This window comes from Globicephala melas, chromosome 1 (genome assembly GCF_963455315.2).
Source record: "Globicephala melas chromosome 1, mGloMel1.2, whole genome shotgun sequence".
Taxonomy (NCBI): Eukaryota; Metazoa; Chordata; class Mammalia; order Artiodactyla; family Delphinidae; genus Globicephala; species Globicephala melas.
In genome coordinates this window covers 145982156-146007886 of record NC_083314.1, presented here as the reverse complement: position 1 = coordinate 146007886, position 25731 = coordinate 145982156, and the positions used below count along the sequence as shown (strand labels likewise).

Genomic DNA, 25731 nt, shown 5'->3' with positions numbered 1-25731 from the left:
TATATTTTCCTGAAGATTATAACAACTCTCTTGCTCTTTGGCATAATAATCTAGCCTGGATAGATCTTGATAACCCAGGTATTCCACAAAACACTATAGTGATGACAATGTAGATTGGTCCTGAAGAGCAAAAGCAGCAAGTACTTGGATGCTTTGCTAAGATACATGCATGCTAGAGATTAGGAGATACACACCACGAAAATGCAGAGGCCTTCACCTTGGTGAAGTTTTGGGGTCCAGGGGTCAGAAGCATATTATGGTACATGGCTGGCTGCTGCACCTTGTACTTTTCATCAGTGCATAAGAGATATCTAAGCTAACTGAGAAAGAAAAAAATTTGGACTGGGAAAGGAAAAAATGGTTATGTATAATATGCTGGTACCAACCAAAAACAGACTGCTGAAACATTACAATCCCAATCAAAGATATCCCTGAAAGACAGTAGTGGAAGAAAAGCCTCCCAGTGGGGAGAACTTAAGGTTGTACCACAGGGTGACCACTTCATTTAGAAGGAGAAATAACCTGAGATACAAATCTACACTGAATCACGGGCAATAGTTAATGGGTTGCCCAGCTGATCAGAACTTGGAAAGAATAAAAAGAAAACTGGCTGACACAGAAGTCTGGGGAAGAGGACTGGAAATGGATCGTTTAGAATGAACACAAAATGTGAATATATGTCATGGGGTAACTGCTATCTACAAGCTATCCACTTAAAAAAAAAAAGGCTCTCAATATGGATAAGATGACATTGTTCTGTTGATGTCAGTTAGCTTATTCCCTTACTACCCCAGGACTACTCAATGCATTAATGTACAATGTGGCCATGTCAATAGGGATAGAGGTTAGGCATAGGCACAACAGCATCAACTTACCCTCACCAAGTCTGAATCTGGCTAAGGAAACTACTGAGTGCCTAAACTGCAAACAACAGAGACCAATATGGAGCCCTCAATACGGTCCCATTCCTCAGGGGTCTGGTAATGGATCATTTCTATAATGGAGGGGGCAGTGATCTGTTCTTACCTAAAAAGACAATTTTCTGAATATGAAATTGACTCACCTGACAGCAATGCTTCTGCCAGCACCACCATTCATGTATTTAGGGAATGCCTTATTGGTCTATGGCTTCCCACACAACACTGGTTCTAACCAAGGAACTCATTTCACAGTAAGAGAAGTGCAGCACTGGTATCACTGGTGTATACCATTACCCAGAAGCAGCTAGCTTGACTGAATAGTGTAATGGTGAAGATAGTTATGCCACAGGTTGGGAGAGAATATCCTCAAAGCTTGGGACTCCACCTTAAAGGATGTGGTATATTCTTTACATCAATGACCAAAACACAGTGATATATCTCATATTGCCAGGAAAAAAAATGAGTATGGGAATTAAGTCGTGGTAAGGGTTCCCCTTATTATGCCTAATAACTTACCAACTTTTTGCTTCCTGCAACTTTGGGCTCTGATGGTTCAGAAATCACAGGATGTAATGTTTCCACAGTACTTCCACTGTATTAGAATTTGAGAATGCCACTTGGCCATTTTATACTCCTCATGCTACTGAATCAACTAGCAAAGGAGGAGGTACTAGCTGGTCTTGATTACCAAGGAAAAAAAACCAGGTTGTTGCTATGCAATGGACTATTTTCTAGGGTATGTCCAAAATTAAGAGTTAATGGGGGGCTTCCCTGGTGGCGCAGTGGTTGAGAATCCGCCTGCCGATGCAGGGGACACGGGTTCGTGCCCCGGTCCGGGAAGATCCCACATGCCGCGGAGCGGCTGGGCCCGTGAACCATGGTCGCTGAGCCTGAGCGTCCGGAGCCCGTGCTCCGCAACGGGAGAGGCCACAGCGGTGAGAGGCCCGCGTACCGCCAAAAAAAAAAAAAAAAAAAAAAAAAAAAGAGTTAATGGGAAACTACAACCAATTTTTTAAAAAGGATAAGTCCACTGAGGATTCTAACTCTTCAAGAATGAATGTTTGAGATGTCCCACGAAGTAGAGAACCTTGACTATCTGAGGCACTGGCAGAGGGAATATAGAATAAATAGTGGAAGAAACTGGTAAATATCAACCATGGCTTTATGATCAGTAACAAGGACAGTAACAGCACACGTGTGCGCACACAGACACAGACAAAATTCTATTCTTACAGTTTACACACTGATCCTATCAACGTTACCCTAGCAGTAACAACACCGTAACAATGACACCCACTTTGTTTCAGCATCAACCACTGAAGTTAGCTTCTATTTTCTTTCAATACTTCGAAACAAGCCTCTGCATCCTGTCAGAAATACCAGTATCAGCTGAGCAGGACTTCTTTCTCATGTGTCTGGGGCCAAGTTCCTAAGGCCCTTCCTCTGAGCTCCAAAGTTCTGCTAACTTCAACCTCTCCCAAGCTCTTTCCTTTTTTCCTCCAGTACCAGGAGTAACCTTGTGCCCTTTGATGGTCAATAGAGGCCTCTTCTGGGCAGGTCTGCCCTAGAGCAGGCTTCCTGGAGTGGGTACCATGGATCTGCCCCATACAGTCCCAGCTCTGCCCACCCTTCTCAGCTTTAAGTCTCCTCCTGCCCTAGGCTCCCTTCCTCATCGACCAGCAGAACCCACCCCCATGTGGGCCTGATGGTCCAGTTGTTTCCTGCAGTCATTATTGCTCTTTCAACCTACTATATATCTGTGTAACTCATTCCCTATATGAAATCCCCTCTTTTGTGAAAGAGGTGCCAGTGTGGTGCTTTTTTTCCCTTTACCAAACCCTAACTCTAGAAGATAGTTTAATATTTCTAATCAGAGCACACTCTTTGGTATGTTTCTCAGCCAGAAAGAGGATTTTTTTAAAGCTATCTCTTGAAATTTTTCTTATTAGCTATAATTACTCTATTTCGAGATCAACAAAAATAATGAATTTACATTAGTTTTTTTTACTAGCAATCAAAAAAAAAGAGAGAGAGAGAGAAAAGAGATTACCAGTTAATGAATGATCTTGTCAGTTGTGACTAATGTTCAGTGATATCCAAAGAGTGCAAAGGCATCCAAAACTGTTAACTCAAAAAAAACTTTTTAAGATTTTTCATCTATGAAGACTACCATCCTATAATTTGACCTTCTCACTATTCTTTTTAAGTTAATAATTTAAAAGAAAGAAAAAAAAGACACTGGGTGGTAAGGCAAACTCTATGGAGAAATCTATTTTAGATCTAAACTTCAATTAAAGGAGTGTTTTTATTCTTGCTCAACTTTCCTCTACAAACCACACAGATCCTTGGAAGACAGTGAACAAAAGCAAAGTAAACAGAAACCCTGCACTTGTTTATTTCAATTTTTAAAAGTCCATCCCATGGTAAAACCTCTAGGTGCAAAAAACATGTGTCTTAAAGATAAATTTGTCTCTAGAAAAAGATCAGATTTTTAAAACGGGTATCTGAAAAGACAATAAATAAAGACTAACTGGCCAAAATGGACATTTTCTAAATCAGAAAACCTCAGCACTTATATATTCTGAAAGCTATTATAATAATGCTCAAGATTTGAAAACAAACCTGTCTTCGCTAGGTTTCCTCAATGAATTAAACAATAGACAAATATACAGTATATCTGTCTGGATCACAAAATAAATGAGTTGACAAATACCACCCACTTAGTCAATGAGTAAAATTACACTATTAATTCATAAAATTTTTATAAAACATAGCATCTACTCTCTACTAATACAAGTAATTCATTAGTGCTCCTTTCTAACAACAGCTTTCTCCAAAAATAATTTTTTAAAAGGCTCTGGACAATATCCTGAATAAATAAAATATTACAACAAGATGTAGTAAATATACATGTACACACTTGATGTTTGTTTATGACTAAATGAATGGTTTAGATTATGACTGCATATTTTTACACTTTATAAATATGCTATATTAGCAATGTATTGTCTAGTGAAATAAGCCTTGGAAGATGAGACAGAAGACTGGCTTACTGACTCATCAACATCATGCTGTATCATCTGAGCCAAGTCACTTCATGCCTTGTTCTCTCTACCTGTAAAATGCCTTTACTTGCTTATTACAAATAATAACTGTTAAAACAAAGCTGTGGAAGAAAGATGTTATATACGTGTATTAAATTTCAACTTCTTTACCCAAAGGAAAAAATCTTAAAAGTTGTGACATGCCTGGGTTACTGACCTTTAAGAGGACAGAGTGACATAAAAGAAAGAGCATGGCTTTTAAAATGAGAAAATCCAGACTTCACCAACTACTATATTTGTGGCCCTCAGTGAATCTATAAATTCTCTAATCTTGAATTTCCTCACCTATGAAATATGAGCATTTATTTCTTAAGGGTTTTAATGGGCATTAATAAAGAAAACTATATCAAATACCTAGCACAGTGCCTTAAGTATTTAAAAAAGTTAGTTTCTTTGCCTTGAACTTATGGGCATGTTAAAAAAACAAATTCCCACTTTTGAATTCACATAAACATCTGATTTCAAGAAAAGCTATAAAGTGCAGAGATTAGGTTCTTCTCCCTCCAAAAATAATTCATATTAAAAAAAAACAACTCTTTTTGGTAGCTCTTTTCTCTGCTAAGGTATAAACTGACAAATTAAGAGTTAGTTGTTTTCACATACTATAATCAACTTACTACAAATATCAAACACACAAAACAAAGATCCTTTTAAACTGCCTACATATACCATTCCTAGCATTGTGTCTTCCACTTTCAGTGTTAAATCTATGAGAAAGTACAAAGAGCCCTCTTTCCTTTCCTCTGGTCAGGAGACATACAAGAGTAATTTTCAGTTCTGTCAAATCCACAGTGATTTCAAAACTAAAGAACAAAGTTAGTAAGGAAATAGTTGAAAACTATTACTTTCTTTTGTGGACATATGGTTCATTCCTTTAACAAGCAAACAAAACAAACAAAAACCCACTCTGATGAAAGTTAAACCCCAAATATCATAGTAACCTTATTAGAAATCAATTCCGTACTGAATCTCTAGCTATAAAATATATTAACCAGAAAGTTATCTTCTGTGACAGGAGAGATGGGATGTTTCCAGGGATGAGGGAATTTCTACAGTTCACCCATAGCAAATACTATTAATTGTAAGATATATCCAATTATGTACTCAGAACCTAGCAGCTGAATCCACAAGGGTTTAGCAAGCAAAAATTTTGGCACAAAAAGTGGAATAACATTTACTCAAGAATAAAACTGGAGCCATATTTAGCAGTCTAAAACCTTCTTAACCAAGGAAAAAAATAATCTTGAAGGAAGTTTCTGTAATCATCTGGTTTGCTTTCTAGACAAGGGCTTCAATAGAATTGAATGCTTCTGAACCAAAAAAAAAAAAAAAGAAACCCGAACAAACCAACGCAGAAAAATTATTTGGTACAGACTCTGGAAATCAGCCACATTTATTCTGGATGAAATTCTGGCAGTTTTCAAAAAAGAAAAAGTGGAGAATAGGCCTGTTTATCATTGCTTTCACCTAAAAACCATTAATCACTAAGGGTGGTATAGGTACCAAACAGAATTTTTCTTCCTTTCTAAATATACACAGTTTCCTACACAGTACAGCACATTTTGCAGTTCATGGTAAATTTTTTGATGTTTTTGCAACAGCACTTTTCGTCCTTTCCAAAACAACCTCATTCGTAGTCTGCTGTTTCTGTTTGCCTCATCTGCACTTAGCAGATCATGCTTCAGTGACTTAGAAATCCCAGCCACCAAAATTCAAGCCAAAGTTTGAACTGCGGGGGGGGGGGGGGGGAGGGGGGGACGGCAGGGGGGCGCATATCAAGTAATTAAACCACACTTGTAAGGGAGAATGGTTTTTACCTCCTATGACTTTATAATGTGCTCTTTTAATCCAGAACCAGTCTCCAATTTTAAGAAAAGTTATGAATTTATTTTTAATTTAAGGAATTATTTTGTAACTACTATAGTTCTCTTGGCATCATCTTCCAATTTTACCTTCTGGCAATGACACAAAACCAGGAAGACTATTCCACATGTTAACACTGTATACTTCAGGTAAAACAGCTCAGTGCTCTGGGAAGTTTCATTATTAAGGACTTACTCAAATTGTTGCAAATTAACATAAATTTAATTTAGAAACAAAAGGGAGAAAAAAAAGAATTTTTTAGTAAGGTTGGAGATAAAGCCTGTATAGTTAGATGATAACCATGCTCTGGAGTTACTGAGGCATGTCTCATTTTCTCACTACTAACAGTTTAAAGGATTCAGTTCCTTCCATCTTATGGATTAGAAGATGACCTTGAAAAGTTTCCTTAAAAATAAAATAAAATCACATTTAAAAGTGGTATCACCCAATCTGAAATAACATTATACAGTTAGACACTGGAGACTTTAGGAAATTAATATGAGTAATAAAAATGTCTGAAAGAAGAATAACTGTATTAATGAACTTATATATCAAATATCACCACAAAGTGCTCTATCAAAAAGTGAAACCAAAAAAATTAACAACTGTCTTTTTTGCTTTGCTAATTCTCATTTTACTACTAAGTACCTTACAACATACCTTCTCAGAATGCCATTTTCCTGGGGTATTACACCATTGATAGCTGCCTGCAAACAAAAAACAGAGAAGACATTTAAAGAAACAGAAAAATGCTCAGGGGTGGAGTGGAGTGGGGTGGAAAACACTGTAAAGGAAAATAAGTATACTCTGAAAATTTAAACAAAATAATAAGTGTCTCCTTAGTGATAAAAAATATTCTCCATTAAATGTTTTTCTCCCTCTCTATAATAAAACTGTGTTTTAGATAATTTAAAAAATATACATTTGGCATCTAATATCCCCAAACCTTGAGTCATAAAAAGCTTAATTCCACAGTCCTCATTCAAGCAAAACACCCACAAAACCAATGTTTAAGGGTGTTAAAACAAGTAAAATCAGTACCTTAATCTTTTAACATTATTTCCTTCCTCAGATTGAGAGGAGCAAGATATAAAATCACAAATGAAAAATGCCAATAAGAATTTTTAAATTAGCTCAGGAATTAAATTCATTGTGTTGTGTTAAAATCATTATTCTTAAAGAAAAGAATACTTAGAAGGAAAAAATGTATCAAAAGGTCTTTGATAAACACAGGACAATTACATCAGGTTACAAAAGGAGCAGGAGCATCCCTGGGGGAGTCTCCTTACATAAAACATTCCTGAAATTGGTCTCTAAGCTAACAAGTCACCAATTACCTAGAACATAGGTAAACACATTTGCCATGATTTGGACATTTTTGAAGGCTACTAAGCAAACAGGCTGTTACATCCTGGATTGTGGGTACGTCATTACAGGGTAATAGAGAAGATTCTCTGGAGGAAAAAAATGACTCTTCCAACTTTGCCTTTGCATCATAACAACTTCTTCCCTCCCCCTTCCCATCCACATCCACATCAAAATGGGAGGAGGGGGGAAGCTAACACTTGGATGTTTTATCAGCTGCGTGGAGATCAACTGCAAAAAGGAGTTTGTGTATTTTGTGAAACATTAGCTTAAATATATGCCAGAGGTAGGTCAAGTTTACAAAGTTATACTGTTGAATGGAAACAACGTAGAGTGTAAGACACTTGCTATGAATTTTGAAAGTTTTAACGCTCCACTGGCAAAAATCAAAGAAATCCACAGATTATTAAAGACAGTGGATACCATAGAACCCTGACAACTCTGGAGGCTCATAAATCCTTAGAGTCAAGGAAATGCTAAAATCAGTTTTCAAAGCCACAAATTCAATAGAAGCATCCCTGCCTGGTGCCAGGTCAATTATCCCTTTTCTGTTGACAGCAATGGTTCCACATACAAACATCTTCTTTGTTAAAAAATAGAAAATGGTCAGAGAATATTCTATGATGTTGGAAAAGAAACAAAACACCAGAGTTTGGAAAGATTTTGTTCAAATTTTCACTAGGGAATGCCAAGGTATAATGGAAAGAACACTAAGAATTTATAAAGTCCAAAATTTGAATCTAGATTCTCCCATTTATTACTTTGATGACCTTAGTATATATTCTATACTCATTGAACCTCCCTGAGCCTCAGTTTTCTCATCTGTATGAGTAAATACTACATTTTCAGCCAAAATGGCCCTGCCTTTTTGTTTCTTAAAGGCATCAAGTTTTTTGTTTATTTCTTAGGGCCTTTTAAGATACTATATCTGCATGGAATGCCCTTTTCCCTATCCTTTGTCTGGCTGAATCTCAATCATCATAATTGATGTTTTTGTTAGATATACTTTTTCCAAAAATTCTTCTCTGATCAACACCCCCCCCCCAATAGGTTTACTCTCACAAAGAACCCTGTACTTTTTCTTCATAGCAATTGATAATTACTTATTTGGTGATTATTTGTTTTATGTCTGTCTTTCTCACTAGACTGTAGGCTCCATGATGGAAGAGATGATAACAATTTTGTTCACCACTTTAATTCCCGCTGCCTGGCACAATGCCAGCACATAAAAGGTACTCAATAATCATTTGCTAAATGAATGATGCTAGAGGAGTACAAAGAAAAGCAGCACAGTGAAGACTTGCTTAAGGCTCACAGAAAGCTTCCTGGATGAAATAATGTCTCAACTAAGACTGAAGGGTAAATGAAAAGTAGCAAGATGGGGAAGGGGGCAATACTATTCAGAAGGTACCATGACACACCTCCACTTTCTTTTTTAAATATTTATTTATTTATTTATTTTGGCTGTGCCATGTCTTAGTTGCGGCATGCAGACGCTTAGTTGTGGACTCCTTAGTTGCAGCACGTGCACTCTTAGTTGCGGCATGCATGCGGGATCTAGTTCCCCGACCAGGGCTCGAACCCGGGCCCCCTGCATTGGGAGCACATAGTCTTACCCACTGGACCACCAGGGAAGTCCCCACGCCTTCACTTTCAACCCTTTTCCTCTTCTAAGATCTTATATTATTTTAAATAATGTATTTGCTTTTGGATAGAATGTTAATCCCTGACCTCAACCTTATGTACATAATAAACTCTGTACATAAATAAGTAAAATGTAATTCAGAATGAAGATACAATAAAAGTATGATTTGCTAAAGAAATATAGGATAGGGAGGGTGCTTTTTGACTGTGAGGATTAAGGAAAGTTTCAGAAAAGGGACAGCATTTGATATGGACACTGAATAATAGGTAGATGTAGAAGCAAAGGAAAATTTCAGATGAATTCGACTTTGAACAATGTTAACTTTGAGGTAATAGTAGGATATCATTTGTTGACTTCACAAATATGTACTGCAGTTGACCCTTTTGACCCTTGAACTACACAGGTTTGAACCGCACACAGGTCCACTAATACTCGGTTTGTTGTTGTTGTTTTCAATAAATACATTCGACAGTACTACACAATCCACAGTTAGCTAAATCCGAGGATACAGAACCACTCGGAGACTTGAGCTTGAGCATCTGTGGATTTTGGTATCCCCAGGGACACCTGGAAGAGATCCCTCATGGATACCGAGGAATGACTGTAAGTGCCAACTATGTACCAGATATACTAATGGACATAACATAGCATGTCTTCTAGCACGGAAAAAAATCCATTCAACAATTAATTTTAGTATGAGAAGTTCAGGTAATATCCAAAAGGAGACAAAAAAGTAATTTTAAAAATCAGAGCTAGATTAAGTAAAACACCTGCTTATTTGAAGCCCTAGGAATACTTTAATTCTCTCCCTCCTTTACTCTCTGGTGAAGAAAAGTGAGACAAAGAATCTTGGGGAATTCATATATGTAAAAAAAGAGAAGAGAAAGCTAAAAACAAAACAAAACAAAACAACAAAAATGGAAGGGTTAGATAGGAGGGGAAGGATCAGGAATATGTCACAGAGAGGCAGTGAAAGTACTATAAGGAGGGATTAGACAAAATAAAAAATGTGAAAATAGTCTAATATAATGAGGCCTAAGAAGAGACTGTTAGACATATTTGAAAACGGTTTTAGCAAAAACTATATCACAAAAGGCTAAGAAATACAAGGGAAATAAGAAAGTAAGTAAAACTGATTCTTGAAACAATATGAAAAGTATAAAGATAGGACCTGCAAGAAGAATGGCTACGATAAGTTTTTGTTTGCCTTTTTTTTAAAGAATAGTGATTGCTTGAGTTCAAAGAGAATTCATGGAAAGGGAAACAATAAAGACTCAAGAAATAAAGGGTAAAATTAAAAGTTTGGTTCAACACACTTACCAAAGGCCTATTCATTGCCAGGCACCATGCTAGACTTTGGGTATGCCTGGTACCTGATCTAGGGCTCAGGAGAGCACAGATAGAGGGGATACCTTTAGAAAAGAGATTAGATTTAGAAAAACCTAGATTATAGACTAGAAATGATACTGATCACATAAGAACCACATATCATTTGCTAAATGTAAATAATCCCATTGCTAATTTGTTTTTGTTTTCTTGTTTTTCTTTTTTGGCTAGGAAGATATTATATCTCTCATCCTATAAACAGAAATATAATAATAGGGAATGATTAAATATCTGGCCAAAGAACCAGAGAATAAACACAATATTTCTATTTCTGGGACCGACTCAAACACACTACTGTGGATCTTCAGCAGACTGCAACATATTTAAAAAACAGTATCTTGCCTTGACCTAGTTTATGGTAGTATGAAAATCCATTTTGGTATAACTATTATTGCTTTTATGCTAATTATGTCCATGACATTTTTAATCAGTTAATTTACCACAATCAGAATCCCAGCCTCTAAGTTCTCTTTAGCAAAACTTGACAACACCCTCTGAATCGTCATTTCTCAGAGTCCACTGGAAGACATGTGAGGTATGTTTAAAGTATAGTGGAAGTCAAGGTCAGAGGTGGCTGTAAGAAATATTCTTATCTTCAGCCTTAACAGAAGCAGAAAACCATGACACTCATGGTGGGCTTCAGACCTTTTGGGGGAAGGGAAATGGCAAACTGGTAGATTATAAAACTACAGCATCCTAAATAAATAAATAAATAAATAAATTTTGAAAACTACAGCATCTAATATAAATCATCCCCTACGCATATAGAAAATCTTGGCTTTGGTCTTTTTATATTTTTAAACAAATGACCCCTGAAGAAAATGCCAATGAGATTTCTTGAGAGGGGAGGGAGATGAGACAGGGATGTACAGACAGCATCCAAAAATTTCAATGATAACTTCTCAGTAAAGGAGTTGTAGTAACAATAAAGGTAGCTAACATTATATAGTTTTTACTAGGTGCTATGATTCTCTAGGTGATTTATTCATATTAGATCATTTAACTCTCATATTACCCCCTCATTTTACAAATGAGGACACCAAGAAAACACAGTGGGAAATCCTGACAACACTGGGTAGGCAAAAGATGAAAGAAAAAAATGATGAATTTCAAAATTTGCTCTTTGAAAGACACCTCTAAGAAAATGAAAAGGTAAGTCACGGACTGGTAAAAGTATGTGCTATGTATAAATATCCAAGAAGGGATTTATATTCAGAATATAAAAAGAATTCTTATAACTCAATAAGATGACAAACAAGTCAGTAAGAAAATGGGCAAAAGATTTGAACAGAAACTTCTCAAAAAAAGATATATGAATAGCCAATAAGCATATAAAAAGCTGTTCACATTAAATAGTCATCATAGAAATGCAAATTAAAACCATGATAAGAGACCACCACATACCTATTAAAATGGCTAAAATTAAAGAGGATGATACAAGTTTTGGCAATAACATTGAACAGGAAGTTTCATATATTGTACAATCACTTTCAAAACTGTTTTATATATAAAGGTAAACATATAACCTAGCAATATTACTTTTAAGTATTTATCTAAAAGAAATAAAAACATATTTCCCAAAGACTCGTATACTAATATTCATGGCAGCTTTAATCACAATACCCAATAGCTAGAAGCAGCCCAAATGCCCAACAACAGGTAAATGTTGTTTTGGGTGTACCACACTGTCTGCGTGCACTGGAACTCTACTCAGCAATAAAAAGGAACATACTACAGATACATTCAACTACATGGGTACATCTCAAAAACATTATGCTAAATGAATGAAGTCAGACACGAGAAAATTCTATATGATTTCGGGTATGTGAAACTCTAGGAAAGACCATTTTAATCTCTAGTTAAAGAAGGCAGATAGAGGATTCCTTAGGATTAATGGGGAATGATATGGAAGGGACAATAGGGAAATTTAGGGATAATGACTGTGGTGGTGGTAGTAATGTAGGTACTTACATCTGTCGAAACTCATCAAATTGTACACTTAAAATGGGTTCATTTTATTATCAATACAGTTAATTTTTAAAAAGAGAACCACAAAGAAATCTTCTTCACACACACTAAAATGGCTGAAATTAAAAAGACTAGCACCACCAAATGATGGTGAGGATTTGGAGGACTAGAACTCTCACACATTGCTGATGGGAATGTAAAATGGCACAACTACTTTGGAAACAGTTTGACAGTTTTATATAAAGTTAAACAAACACTTAACATATAGTACCACAATTCCACTCTGAGGAATTTACCCAAGAGAAATAAAAACGTATGTCCACCAAAGACTGGTATACAAATATTCATAGCCACTTTATTCATAATACCAAAACACTAGATACAACCAAAATATCCATCAACCAATGAATAAACAAGACTGTGGCATATTCACACAAAGGACTGTTATTCAATAATAAAAGTGAACTTCTGATACAGGCAACAATATGGATGAACCTCAAATATGATGTTGAGTAAACAATGCCAGACACAAAAGATTGCATAGTATATGATTCCATTTATATGAAGTTTTAGAACAGACAAAACTACCAAAATGTGGCAATATAAATCAGATCAATGATTGCCTGCAGCAGCGTTGAGGGTTACTGACAGGAAAAGAGAACAAATTTTCTAATATGATGGAAATCTTGAAGGGAGGGGGACTGGATATACAATGTATACATACACAATGTGTACACTTATCAAAACTCATAGAGTTGTATACAATTAAAATCTGTATACGTATATAAATTAGTCATTGACAAAGTTGATTTAACAAAATTACATTAAAACTCCGGTTTAATTCAGTTTCATGAAACACTAGAAAAATGCAATCTCAGATGCATATATTGTCCCATTAGCTATTATTGTGCCCCATCTGTGGTTTGTACCAGCCCATCATCACTTCCCTCTTTCCTTTTGATACAGATCATGTGTTTCTTTTGGAGAACTACTACTCCTGCCTCATCCCATGTGATACTGAAAATATATTAATCATGGTGACTCAATCTAGACCAATCAGGCTCCCCTGGGAATGTGGCTCTTGAACAAGTGACTAGCTAGTTGAAGATGTGTCCTGACAACGGTGCTCAGTGATAAGTTTCTGACAGAGCAACTCGGTTTACTGGTTTTCCTAAGACTTGGTTTGGTTGTTCAAGCTTTCTTTCAAATGTGTGAGCTTCTCAGCAATATTCCAATAAACCCTGCTTCCTATCCTCCCTCCCAAATTCTACTTTGTATTCAAAGACTGATAAACCGAGATTAGATGAGGTTACGTGACAAACTTAATACAATACATGTTAAGTTACTAACAGACCACCATTTTTCCAGTCTTCAACAATTATGTCATAGCATTATCATTAGCTTAATTCTTATAGCAGTCTCCTCAGCTGGTCAATCTCTAAATTAATTACTGATTGCAAATCAGTGAAACTAAACACTTAATACATTTCAAATATAAGAATTTATATACAAGTAGAAAAAGAAAACCTGTTAAATTTTAAAATTTATGAAAATAGAAATGACAAATACATTTTCATTATATATAATCATATATATTTTTATATATATATATATTATTACCAGATAGAATAGTATAGGCAACTCCGCATGTTCCACATGTTTAGAAAGCCTGTGAACCAGAATAATTATGATTATAATATTAGCATTGTTTCTATCTCTTGAAAATATTATAGTATAGAAAAATGCTTTCTAAATTAGTGCACTTTTGTTTAATTTGAAATCATTACTCTATGGTATGTCAGATTTCAAGTATTTTCAAAATATCTAAATAATAGGTGTCAAACCCACAAAGTACTAGTATTTTAGCATTTACAACTCTGATCTTGCCATCAAGTGAATTCTTCCAACAAAACCCAGGCTTTCTCTTCTCCATAATCAAGGCAGTGTTTTAGACACTGGAGGGAATACAAGGATGACAAGACACATTCCTCCCAGGTTGAGCAGTTACAGAAACAATTTCAATCCAGCATGAGAAACAGTATGGGATCACAAAGGAAGGAATGCCTACTGTGGACTAGTGGAGCTCAAGACCCAGACTTGAATCATTTTCTCCAAGAAAATTTAACTGACTCACACCACCCTTTTCTCAATGACTTTTCATTGTGTTGTACTGACACAGCAATCATTCATCTTATTCATGCATTCGAATACTGCATTCATTCATTCATTCTACCATTATAACCCATTCAACAAATATTTAATTACTAACCTGGAACTATTCTAAGTACTGAGGAAAAAACAGTTGTGAATAAGACAGAATCATCCTCCTCTCATGTTTTTGCCATAAATTGGGTCAATGAGAAATTCTGAAAGAGACCATCATCTTACAGCTGTGAATTGTGGAATTTTCACCTTTGACCTTGTATGGGGAAAGAACGCTCCACAGTCTACTACAACTCTACTTCATTTCTGACACCATATGTGTGGGTTTTCCACACATCAAGCAATTCTGTAACAGCAGGTAGGTGTCCTTGTAACTTAACTCAATTCTGACACTATCTTCCTAGAGACAGAATCAGATCCCACATGTTAAGGGCTCAGTCCCACAAGACAGTTCCTACTTCAGATGCTAATTGCAAGTTCAGGCTGTCACCTGTGCTTCTGACCAATCAGCTATAAATCGGAGATTTCCACAACCCGCTCCTCAATTCGATTAATTTGCTAGGGCTCACAGAACTCAGGAAAACATTTTACTTACTAGATTACCAGCTTATTATAAAAGGATATAACTCAAGAGCAGCCAGATGGAAGAGATGAATAGGGCGAGGTATGTGGGAAGGGGCACGGAGCTTCATGCTCTCTCCAGGCATGCCACCCTCCTATGTGTTCACCAGCCCAGAAGCTCCCCCAACCTGTACTACTGGTATTTTTACAAATGCTTCAACATGTAGGCATGATCGATCATTAACTCAATCTCCAGCCCCCTCCCCTTCCTAGAGGATAGGAGGTGGAACTGAAATTTCCAAGCTTCTAATCATGGCTTGGTCTTTCTGGTGGCCCTTTTCTGACTGGCCCCTTTCCTGAAGTTATTCACAAGCCCAAGAGTCTCCTCATTAAAACAAAAGACACACCTATCACCCAGGAAGTTCCAAGGGATCTGGGAGCTCTTTGTCAGGAACCAGGGTCAAAGACCAAATATTAAAACAAAAAAATGCTACTCTTATCACTTAGGAAATTACAAGGGTTTTAGAAGCTCTGTGCCAGGAACCAGGACAGACCAATATAAATCTCTATTATTTCACAAACCTCATTAACATGCTGTTAATGAAGTGAGCTATGAGAAAGAGATCTATTTTGGGATGAAAATTTCCCCAGCTACAGATATGACGGGGCAAAGAAACAATAGATTTAAGTGTCCACACTAAAGAAAGACCATGAGATTATGGCTGGAAGCCAATGAGGCCCCCAAAAGATGCTTAATACCATTTCCCCCTCTTTCTTTCTGGGCAGAAAGGAAAATCATGTTTCATAAATAATTATTTAATTTTTCATATCTGTAACAGACCATTTCTAACAATCTACTATATTTAAATTCTTCTAAATGTACCTTCAAATTCCTATTTTCCAAATACATTAATCACTATGATACTCTTCTCTAAATTTTTCTCAAGTACTCCACTGTGTGACTCCAAAGCTGATGACTCTTTCCTCCATTTATTATGGACTTCAATAGAGAAATATATAAGATACTCTAAAGGCAAAAAAGTGGAAGTAATGTGAATGTTCGGAGAAAAGCTGGGAAGAATGGATTTGAATCAAGTATTAAAACAAGGTTCGGGGGCTTCCCTGGTGGCGCAGTGGTTGAGGGTCCGCCTGCCGATGCAGGGGACACGGGTTCGTGCCCCGGTCCGGGAAGATCCCACATGCTGCGGAGCGGCTGGGCCCGTGAGCCATGGCTGCTGAGCCTGCGCGTCCAGAGCCTGTGCTCCGCAATGGGAGAGGCCACAGCAGTGACAGGCCCATGTACCGCAAAAAAAAAAAAAACAAGGCTCTTCTACGGAAAAGAAATTTGACTGAGAGCATTCAGAAGAGATTTTGTTTTTAACTGCACTGTATGAATCTACTTAGTCTACACAGGAAGCTAAAAGTAGTCCTGTGTGGCTTCAGCAATGGTTTGCATCAGGAAGCAGTGAGAGGCCGGCTGGAAAATTAAGTAAGAGTTAGATTATGAGAGGCAGGATAAAGGCATTAAAAGTTTTACTTAATCTGAAGATAAAGGGGAGGCAACTGCTGCAACTCAAATTTGCCTTTTAGGAAAATCATTTGGGTAGCACTGCGAGGTGTGAATTGAAAAGGGAAATACTGCTGGAAATGATGTGCAGGCTTCTGACTTGGGTGACTGCTCCTGCCCCAGTCCTCTCAATCATTAAAAATGGTATGCAATTCTAATGATTCCATTGCTCAAGTCAAAAATCATGTAGTCATCCTCAATTCTTTTCTTTCTCACATACTCCACATCCAATCTATGAGGAATTCTTTATTCTATGTCCAAAATGTAGAATCTCACCAACCTTCTCTGCTTCCACCCTGGTCTAAATCATCATCTTTCCTCTGGAGTAGTATTCCAATAGTCTCCAAACATCCTTGCCCCACACACTTGCTGCCTATTCACATAGCAGCCAGCATGATGCTTATAAATGTCAAGTCAAATAAAACCCTTTTCCTACTCAAAATACTCCTATGCCTTCCCATATCATCAGAATCGAAGTCAAAGTCCTTATTCTGACCTTATAAGACTACATATTCTCTCTCTCTCTCCCCCTCCCTCCCTCCCCCTCCCTCCCTCTCTCTCTCTCTCTCTCTCTCTCTCTCTCTCTCTCTCTCTCTCTCTCTCTCTCTCGACATCATCTTCTACTAACCCCGCTGAGTTGTTCTGGTTTCCTTACAATTTCCTGCGCAAGCCAAACATGCTCCCACATTAAACTCCTTAACTTATTCTTCCCTTTGTCTGGAATGCTATTCCTTTAGATATCCACATACCTCACTCTCTCACTTCAGTCAGGTTTCTACTCAACAGTCATCTCAGAAAGGCTTTCCTTAACCCTACTGTCTCCTTGTTTGTTATCTGTCTTCCCTGACCAGAATATAAGTTCCAAATAACTTTATTTTGTTCACTGATGTGCCCTCATCATAAACAAAAGGGCCTAGTACCTAGGTGGTGTGAGTTAATATACACTGAATACACAAGTGAATAAATGAAAATGCCATAGAACATGAGCAAAGGAACAGGCTGAGAAGGATAGGGAGGTTTGAGCCTTCCAGTTTTAGGCATGTTGATTTTAAAGTGCACATGGGACATTCACACAGAGATGTCCAATAGATTGTTAAGAATCTTAAAATGTGTGAGTTCGAGATACAGAGTTTGGAGTCATGAGTCATTCACTTTAAACAAATTTGGGGAAAAACAGAACTACCAAATGATCCAGCAATCTCACTTCTAGTTATATATCTAAAATAATTGAAATCAGGGTCTCAAAAAAGATATTTGTATACTCATATTCACAGCAACATTATTCACAATAACTAAGAGGCAGAAGCAACCCAAATGTCCAGCAATGGTAATGGATTAAAAAAAAAGTGGTACATACAAACAATGGAATATTATGCAGCCTTAAAAAGGAAGGAAATACTGTCACGGGCTACTGTATGGATAAATTGTGAGAACACTGTGCTAAGTGAAATAAGCCAGCCAAAAAATAACAAATACTGTATGATTCCACTTATATAAGGTACCTAGAGTAATCAAATTCATGGAAACTGAAAGTACATAGAATGGTGGCTACCAAGAGCTGGGGGGCACAGGGGGGCTTATAGTTTAATGGGTACAGAGTTTCAGTTTTGCACAATGAAAAAGTTCTAGAGATCTGTTTCTCAACAATGTGTATATATTTAACGCTATTGAACTGCATACTTAAAAGTGGTTAAGATGATATATATTATGTGTCTTATATCTCAATAGTGTTTAAAAAGTATTTGCAAAAGTCTTAGGTGTGGATTGAGTTTACCCAAAATGAGAGGTAGCGTGAACAAAGAAAAGCCTTCACTGATGGAACCTTTGGAATGCCAACATTTATGTAGCATGTAGGAAAAATCAGAGAAAATATTAAACAGAAGTATCAGAGAAGTAGAAGGAGATATATATGGGCACCTGAGCTTCAATACAAACCTCAGTTACAGTTACATATATGCATCAACCAAGTTGTTAATACTGAAATGTTGGCCTTAGAGAATCCACCAGGTATGATAATTTATTGCCATTAATAGAAAATGGATAAAAGGCAGATGGCATGCAAATGCTAATTTTTATATATTCATTTTATTTTATTTTATTTAGTTATTTTTTGGCCGTGTGGCATGTGGGATCTTAGTTCCCAGACCAGGGATCGAAACTGGGCCCCCTGCATTGGAAGCATGAATTCCTAACCACTAGACCACCAGGGAAGTCCCTATATATTAATTTTATATCTTTGTTTTTAAGCAAAGAAAAAAACTACAGCAACAATTCATATTCAGTATTTAGTTCTCTATGACCTATGATCTACTATAATTTAACTAGGTCAATTAAGGGAATTTCTATGTTCTGTAGTTTAAGTCTGTTTTCAAATCCTGGTTCTATTATATATTTATTACCTGTGTGACTTTCATCATGTTAACTTGACTACTCTAAGATTTAGTTTCCCATCTATAAAGTGGAGGTAATAATACCAACTTATTTCATATGGCTGTTATAAGGATTAAATGAGATAATACAAGAAAAACACTGGGCAAATGTTAGCCACCATAATTATCCATCCCCATTACATGGTGTTTTTGTTTTAATCAGTTTTGTTATGTGCTGTACATTAGTGGTGCATAAATATCTGCCTCACGCTGGGCTAGAAATCCAGATATATAAAGTCCTGCTCCCAATGATCCAAATTCAGATGGTCTGAAATGAGGCCCAGAAATCTTCCCCCACAACACACAAACTCCTCAAGTGATTCTGATGTACAACGAAGTTTGAGAACAACTATAGAGAGTTTATAGCACACATTTTAGAGACCCATATAAAGTCTGTTAGTCTGCCATTACATAGAGAATCTATTATTTCCCCCTGAATCCTTTATTATTTTGGAAGTTACTTAATGTCTAAAGGCATAGGTTCTTCATAAACTCACTCACATGTTGTTAAATATGCTAAGTGAGGGCTCTTGAGCCAGAAAGCCGTATATCCCAGCCCCATCATTTACTAGTTGCATAATCTTTAGAAAGTCACTTAACATCTCTCTGTCTCAGTTCTCTCATCAGTAAAATGCAGGGTGATAACAGTACTTGCACATTGGGTTTTTATGAAACTTGTTAACATATATAAAATGCTTAAATGGTGTTCGATACATAGTAACATACCCAATAAAGGTGAGCTGCTTTTATTGTAACTGTTGTCATACTGAGATCTACCCTTGTTTGAAATCACAAATAGTTTTTAATCACAAAATTTTGAAGGCAAGGAAAGGACACTACTTGAAAATAGAAAATTTTCCACTCATAACACTTACCAATTGTAGACAACTTATTTCTGGAGATGTTTCCTCTCTCTCTTCACTATTTAAATAATGGTCTACCATCATCAACATACTCTAACAGTTAGAGGTAAGATGATCAGACTAAAGTAGAAGCGAGTACTTTAATATCCCCTACAACTAACCCTAAACTCAAATTTCTTTTTATTAATCTTGCTGTTTACTTTTACAATAGAAAAGAATTCCAATTGGTAATCCTGTAACAGGTCCTAATAGCAAATATTTGGTTTTAATAAGTGCTAATTTGATTTTTTTTTCAGGGGAAGAAAACAGAAAGCAAAACAATTTAAGAAATGTAACCATTCCACAATTTGTTTTTAGTCTAGTGCAAAAAAAGTTCACTGAATCTTTCCAAGCAGATATCACTATCAAAATAGCCCAACATGCAGAATCAAGACTGGTGCAAACCAAATTAAAGACAAAGGAATACGAGACATATCCTAAGACAACTAATGGTAACTGAGAGCCTCACCCTTGTCAAATAAATATCTACAGATGAAAAAACAAATAGCAAACTGGGAGAACCACATAGCTAAGATCAAAACAAACTGACAACCAAGAGATCTCATTTACTAAAACCAAAATGCAAGAAAGGTAGTTTCTGGTACAGTCACTTACTTTCTTTCCCTGGATTCTTTACTCTTCCTTAGGCAAGTACTTCCTTAGGATGGTACTTAAGACTCTGGTCACCATCACATAAAGGCCTACACAACCTCTCTCTCTTCTACCTATTATAACTGTCTTCTGCTCTATCCAAGAGCTGTGGGAAGAGGAAGGGAGAAATCCACTAATCTGCCTTTTCTAGATTCAACTGGCAAGCTAAAACACAAAAGAAACAGAAATGTCTGAAGGTTAGCCGTTTGAAGGCTTTATGGAGGTAGACATCCTGCAGCATTCAAGGGAAGACTTTTAGTTGGTTGAGCAAAGCCAACAAACCAGATATGCTTTATATTATAAGCAGCAACATAAGGAAAACACTCTTCCTGGTTACCAGCAGTCCTGAATACAGTTACCTCTATTTTGAGACTGATGTTCATCTAAAAATCAATTTAATTCATTTAAGTATATTGCAGTTACTCTGTGCAAAGAATTGTGCTAGATATTGCAGATAACAAACGGGCAAGACAGCCCAAACCTTGGGAAACCAGGAGGAGAAATAAGAATACAGCACTAAGAAGAGTATAAAAAGTGTCACTCGCTTAATAAATGGCAACTCCATTCTTCCAGTTGGTCCAACCAAAAACCTCAGAGTTATCCTTGACTGTCTCTTTCTCTCACTATTCCCTCTTTCCCCACTCACTAACAAATTCTGATTGCTGAAATGTTAAAACACATTCAGATTCTGATCACATTTCACTGCTACCACTCTGGTCCAAGTCTCCATCTTCTCTCTCCTCCATTATTGTAACAGCCTCCTAGTTGATTTCCTGGCTTTGCCCTTGCTCACCTTCAGTGTATTCTTATTTAATAGTGAAGTTATTAGATCATGTCAATGCTCTACTCAAAATCTTCCACTGATATTTTCTCTAGTATAAAAAGACAACATCCTTAAGATTCCTTATTCCCTCCCTCACTCCCCTAATCTTTCTAATTTCTCCTCCTCCTCCTTTCCTGAGCCATACTTGTCTCCCTGATGTTCCTGGAAAAATGTCAGGCCTGATTTCTCACGTAAGGATTTTTGTGGTCACTATTTCCCCTGCCTGAAACGTTCTTGCCCCCAGATACATGGCTCACTTGCTAATTCTCTTCCTCCAAGTCTTTATCTGTCACCTGTCCACCTTTTCTAAAAAACTGCAGACCACCACCCAACATACTTCATATCCTTCTTCCCTGTTTTATTTTTTTTCTTAGCATTATCATTTTCTGATACATTATATAATGTTACTTACTTATATTATTTACTGTCTGTCACCCATTATGAAAATATAAGCTCCGTCATGGCAGGGAGTCTTATCTGTTTTGGTTAACTGTTATTTTCCTAGCACTGAGAAGAGAACTTTGTATATAGTAAATGCTCAATAAATATTTTCTGGTGAATTTCTGAGTGAAAGTGTTAAGTGAATAAATCTGCATTATTAGATGTCTTTTGGGACATTAAGAGGAATGAAGAGGAAAGGGAGCATCTGACATGTGCAAGGCATTATGTAAGGTAATTACACATCATTACCTATCTCATTTAATCCTCACTCTATGAAGCAAGCATGTTAACAGATGAGGAAAATGACATCCTGTAAAATTAAGAGATTGATCCAAAATCACACACAGTAGCATTCAAACTCAGGCCTCTCTGAGTCCAAAAAGTCCTGCTCTTTTCATCATAAAGCAAGGTGGGGTCTATTTCTTGACAACAACATAGAGGAAAGGGTGTACTTTGAGTATCAGATCAACACAATACAAATCTCTGTAATACACTAGCAATACTAATATTTACTATAGTTCCTTGGGTCACTAAGTCTATTTTAGGAACTGAGAAATCAACCCACATCTGATCTGTGTCTATGTGGAGGAAGGGAAGGTGACAGCTGAGTTGGAGGGTGAGGTGGGGGGGGCGGGAGGGGGCTGACTACTACCACCAATATGATTATTCCTAGAAATCTCTGAATTCCTGAGGCTATAAAACATCTTCTAGACTAGTGCTACCCAACAGAACTTTCTGCAGTGATGGAAATATTCTGTATCATCAGCACTGTATGATATTGTAGCCATGATCTAGCCCTACAGAGCTACTGATCACTTGAAGCATGGCCAGTGTGACCAAGGACTGAATTATAATTTAATAATTAACATAATTATTAAATTATTCTTTTAAACTTAAATACCTACATGGGGTTAGTAGCATCTGTATTGAACAGCATTGTACTAGACTCTCCATTCCACTTCAACCACTTCCTTCACCTTACTCACTAGCTCACTTGTAATACTTTGATAAATTTTAGATGATGACACTGAATATAGGGCAAAATTCTTTTCCCAAAACTATCCCAAAGAAAAGAGGAAACTGCCCTATATTTGAGTCTTTACAGTATTTTATTTTTGAAGAACAAAAAACTGTTTAGAAACGACACAGAACCTAAAACAACTTCAGACAATACTAGTTTTGGACACTGAAAACAGGTTACCAAATGGAGTCAGTTAAAAAGAATGGCAGAAATTCAACAGATTTCATATTTATTTAGCGGGGGGGCAGGTATTAGCTCACAATTAAAACTTTAGATGTCATTATAAATAAGCCCATTAAAGATTACCTGAAAGGGTTTCATTGTAAAGATCATGAATAGCAAATGAGTTCTTGTGGCTTGAGATTAAAATTCCCAGAAAAAGTACCATATCCAGATTTTTTAAGCACTCTATCTCAAATCACTTAAGCAAAAATTAAGATCACATGCTCTGGAAAACTGAGAGACTATTTCCAGTAATGAGGAAGACACGAACATTTAAAATGCATGTGAAAGGTTTGAATAACGTTTCACTAAATGAGTATTTTTAAAAAGCAATATTTCTAAAGTAATAGTTTATATTATCTAACTTAAAATATGTATGTATAACTTAACAAGCTAAACTTAATGACTATTTCATATACAAGCTTTAAAAAGTTTATATATTCAGGCTAACCAAAATATTTTTATTGGGACTTCCCTGGTGGCACAGTGGTTAAGAATCTGCCTGCCAATGCAGGGGACACAGGTTCAAGCCCTGGTCCCGAAAATCCCATATACTGCAGAGCAACTAAGCCCATGAGCCACAACTACTGAGCCCGCCTGCTGCAACTACTGAAGCCCATGCACCTGGAGCCCATGCTCCGCAACAAGAGAAGCCACCGCAATGAGAAGCCCACACAACACGATGAAAAGTAGCCCCTGCTTGCTGCAACTGGAGAAAGCCCACGTGCAGCAACGAAGACCCAACGCAGCCATAAATAAATAAATAAAATTTAAAATATTTTTATTATCTTATCATTGGGAAAATGAGAATCATCTCATACTCAGACATACACAATAAACCCTCATGATTTATTTTAAAAGAAGCTAAGCTCATCCACTTCAGTCAATAGCCATGAGGCCCAATGCAAGTCTCTATCCCATACCCTGGGCATTCTCAATCATTCTCACACTCTCTCAATTTTTATTGCCAAAATCTATTTGAAGACAGTTATTTTATGGGCGTTCACTTAGCACATATTATATTTTGCCTTATAATGTTAATCCTTTTTCTCCCAGCTATGTGTTTTGTATCCTCAATTAGAGTCTAAGCTCCCATAGGCAAGAACAATGTATTACTTCTTTGCATTCATCATAGCACTTAGAGCTGATTGATTTTCTAGAAGATAGGAAAGCTGTGTATCCAGTGCTCCAAATATACTAAAGAATGGCCAAACAAAATTGTCTTCAATCTATTATACAACAGATCTGCAGGACAATTACCTCAAGGTCAGTAAATCTGACCAATTTGCACAAGGAAAGCACTACTAAAATCCAGGGTCTTTCCAATCCCAATTCCTAATTGTTGATCCTCTACTGACTGATTACCATCTTATCTGCACACTTTAAATATTAGTACTCAGAAATCAAAGTGCTAAAGGAGTACAAATCATTAAGTTGGTTATATTTTTTCCTTTTTTAGTCCTATAAACTAACAAGTAAGCTCCCTTCATAACTTTATGTAACTGAAAGTAATATGCAACTTAATGCTCTGCTTACTTCCACCTAGATGAAAAACTCTTCTCCACACCACTACCGTCTCCCCCTAGCCCCCTTCCACTGGTACTACACGAAGGGACAGAAGGCAAGAGAAACAGGAAGGTGGAGGAGGGATAATAATAGTCAGTGGCAGCAGAGAATGTACATGTGACCACGGCACATAATTTCATGGTAATGTGTCCACCCTGGGAATGTCTTAGGTAGCAATGGTCAGACAACAGCCCAGACATTTTCATTCAGGAAATAATCAGTATTAACAAAAGATAAGGGCTTATAAATAACCAATGAAGGGAAAAGGCTCCAGGCTGATGAGAATCAAAAGTTCACTAAATCTAAATCTCTTCTTCATTGCTTAATATCAATAAGGGACAGGAATAAAAGAAATTTATACAGAGAATGCAGCATAGTAATTAATCCCAATTCCAGATTTAGAGACCTAAATTCAGATAACAGGTCTATTGTTGACTGTATGTGTCATCTTAGGCAAGTCATTTGCCCTCCAAATATGCAAAATGAAAGACATTCTAATAATAATACTTATTTCCTAGGGCTGTTGTGAAAATTAATGAGAAAGAAGGATACAAACTACTTAGGACAGGACCTGATATATAGAAAGTACTCAATACACTTACTTTTTATTTGAAGTAGGAGAGGGTGAGCTTTTCCATTTGGTTTTATAGCTCTGTGCAAGGTATTATGTCAGGTTAATAAGAGTGTTGAATTGGAAATCAAGAGATGGGTTCATGTCATGGCTTTCTCAATAACTTGATCTTTGACCTTGGCCAATTTCTTTCTCTCTACGAGCCTTTATGTTACCAAATCTGTAAAAACAAAGGGGTTGGGCTAAATGATCTTGTGTTACTCAGAGTTCTCCAGAGAAAGAGAATTAATAGGATGGAGAGAGAGAGAGAGAGAGAGAGATAGGAAGAAAGAAATTAATTTTAAGGAACTGGCTCATGCAATTATGGAGGCTGGCAAGTCTAAAATCTGCAGGGTGGACCAGCAGCCTGGAGACCTAGGGAAAAGCCAGTGTTGCAGTTCAAGTATGAAGGCCATCTACTACAGACTTCCCCTTGCTCAGGAGAGGCCTTCAACTGATTGGATGAGGCCTATCAACATTATAGAGAGCAATCTGCTTTACTATGTTCACCAATTTAAATATAA

At 36.8% G+C, this 25731-nt stretch overlaps 1 protein-coding gene across 4 annotated transcripts in view; it reads right to left on the bottom strand.

The window, feature by feature from the left end:
• The window catches only part of FAF1 (Fas associated factor 1), a 499298-nt gene that overhangs the window by 312197 nt on the left and 161370 nt on the right, over positions 1-25731 (bottom strand). For all 4 annotated transcript variants that reach the window (XM_060305721.2, XM_060305705.2, XM_060305724.2 and 1 more), the window contains one exon: positions 6548-6594. Coding sequence is in view for 3 of the 4 variants with exons in the window: in XM_060305705.2 (XP_060161688.1) it covers positions 6548-6594 (47 nt within the window). In the remaining variant the exon portion in view is untranslated. The remainder of the gene's footprint in view (positions 1-6547; positions 6595-25731) is intronic.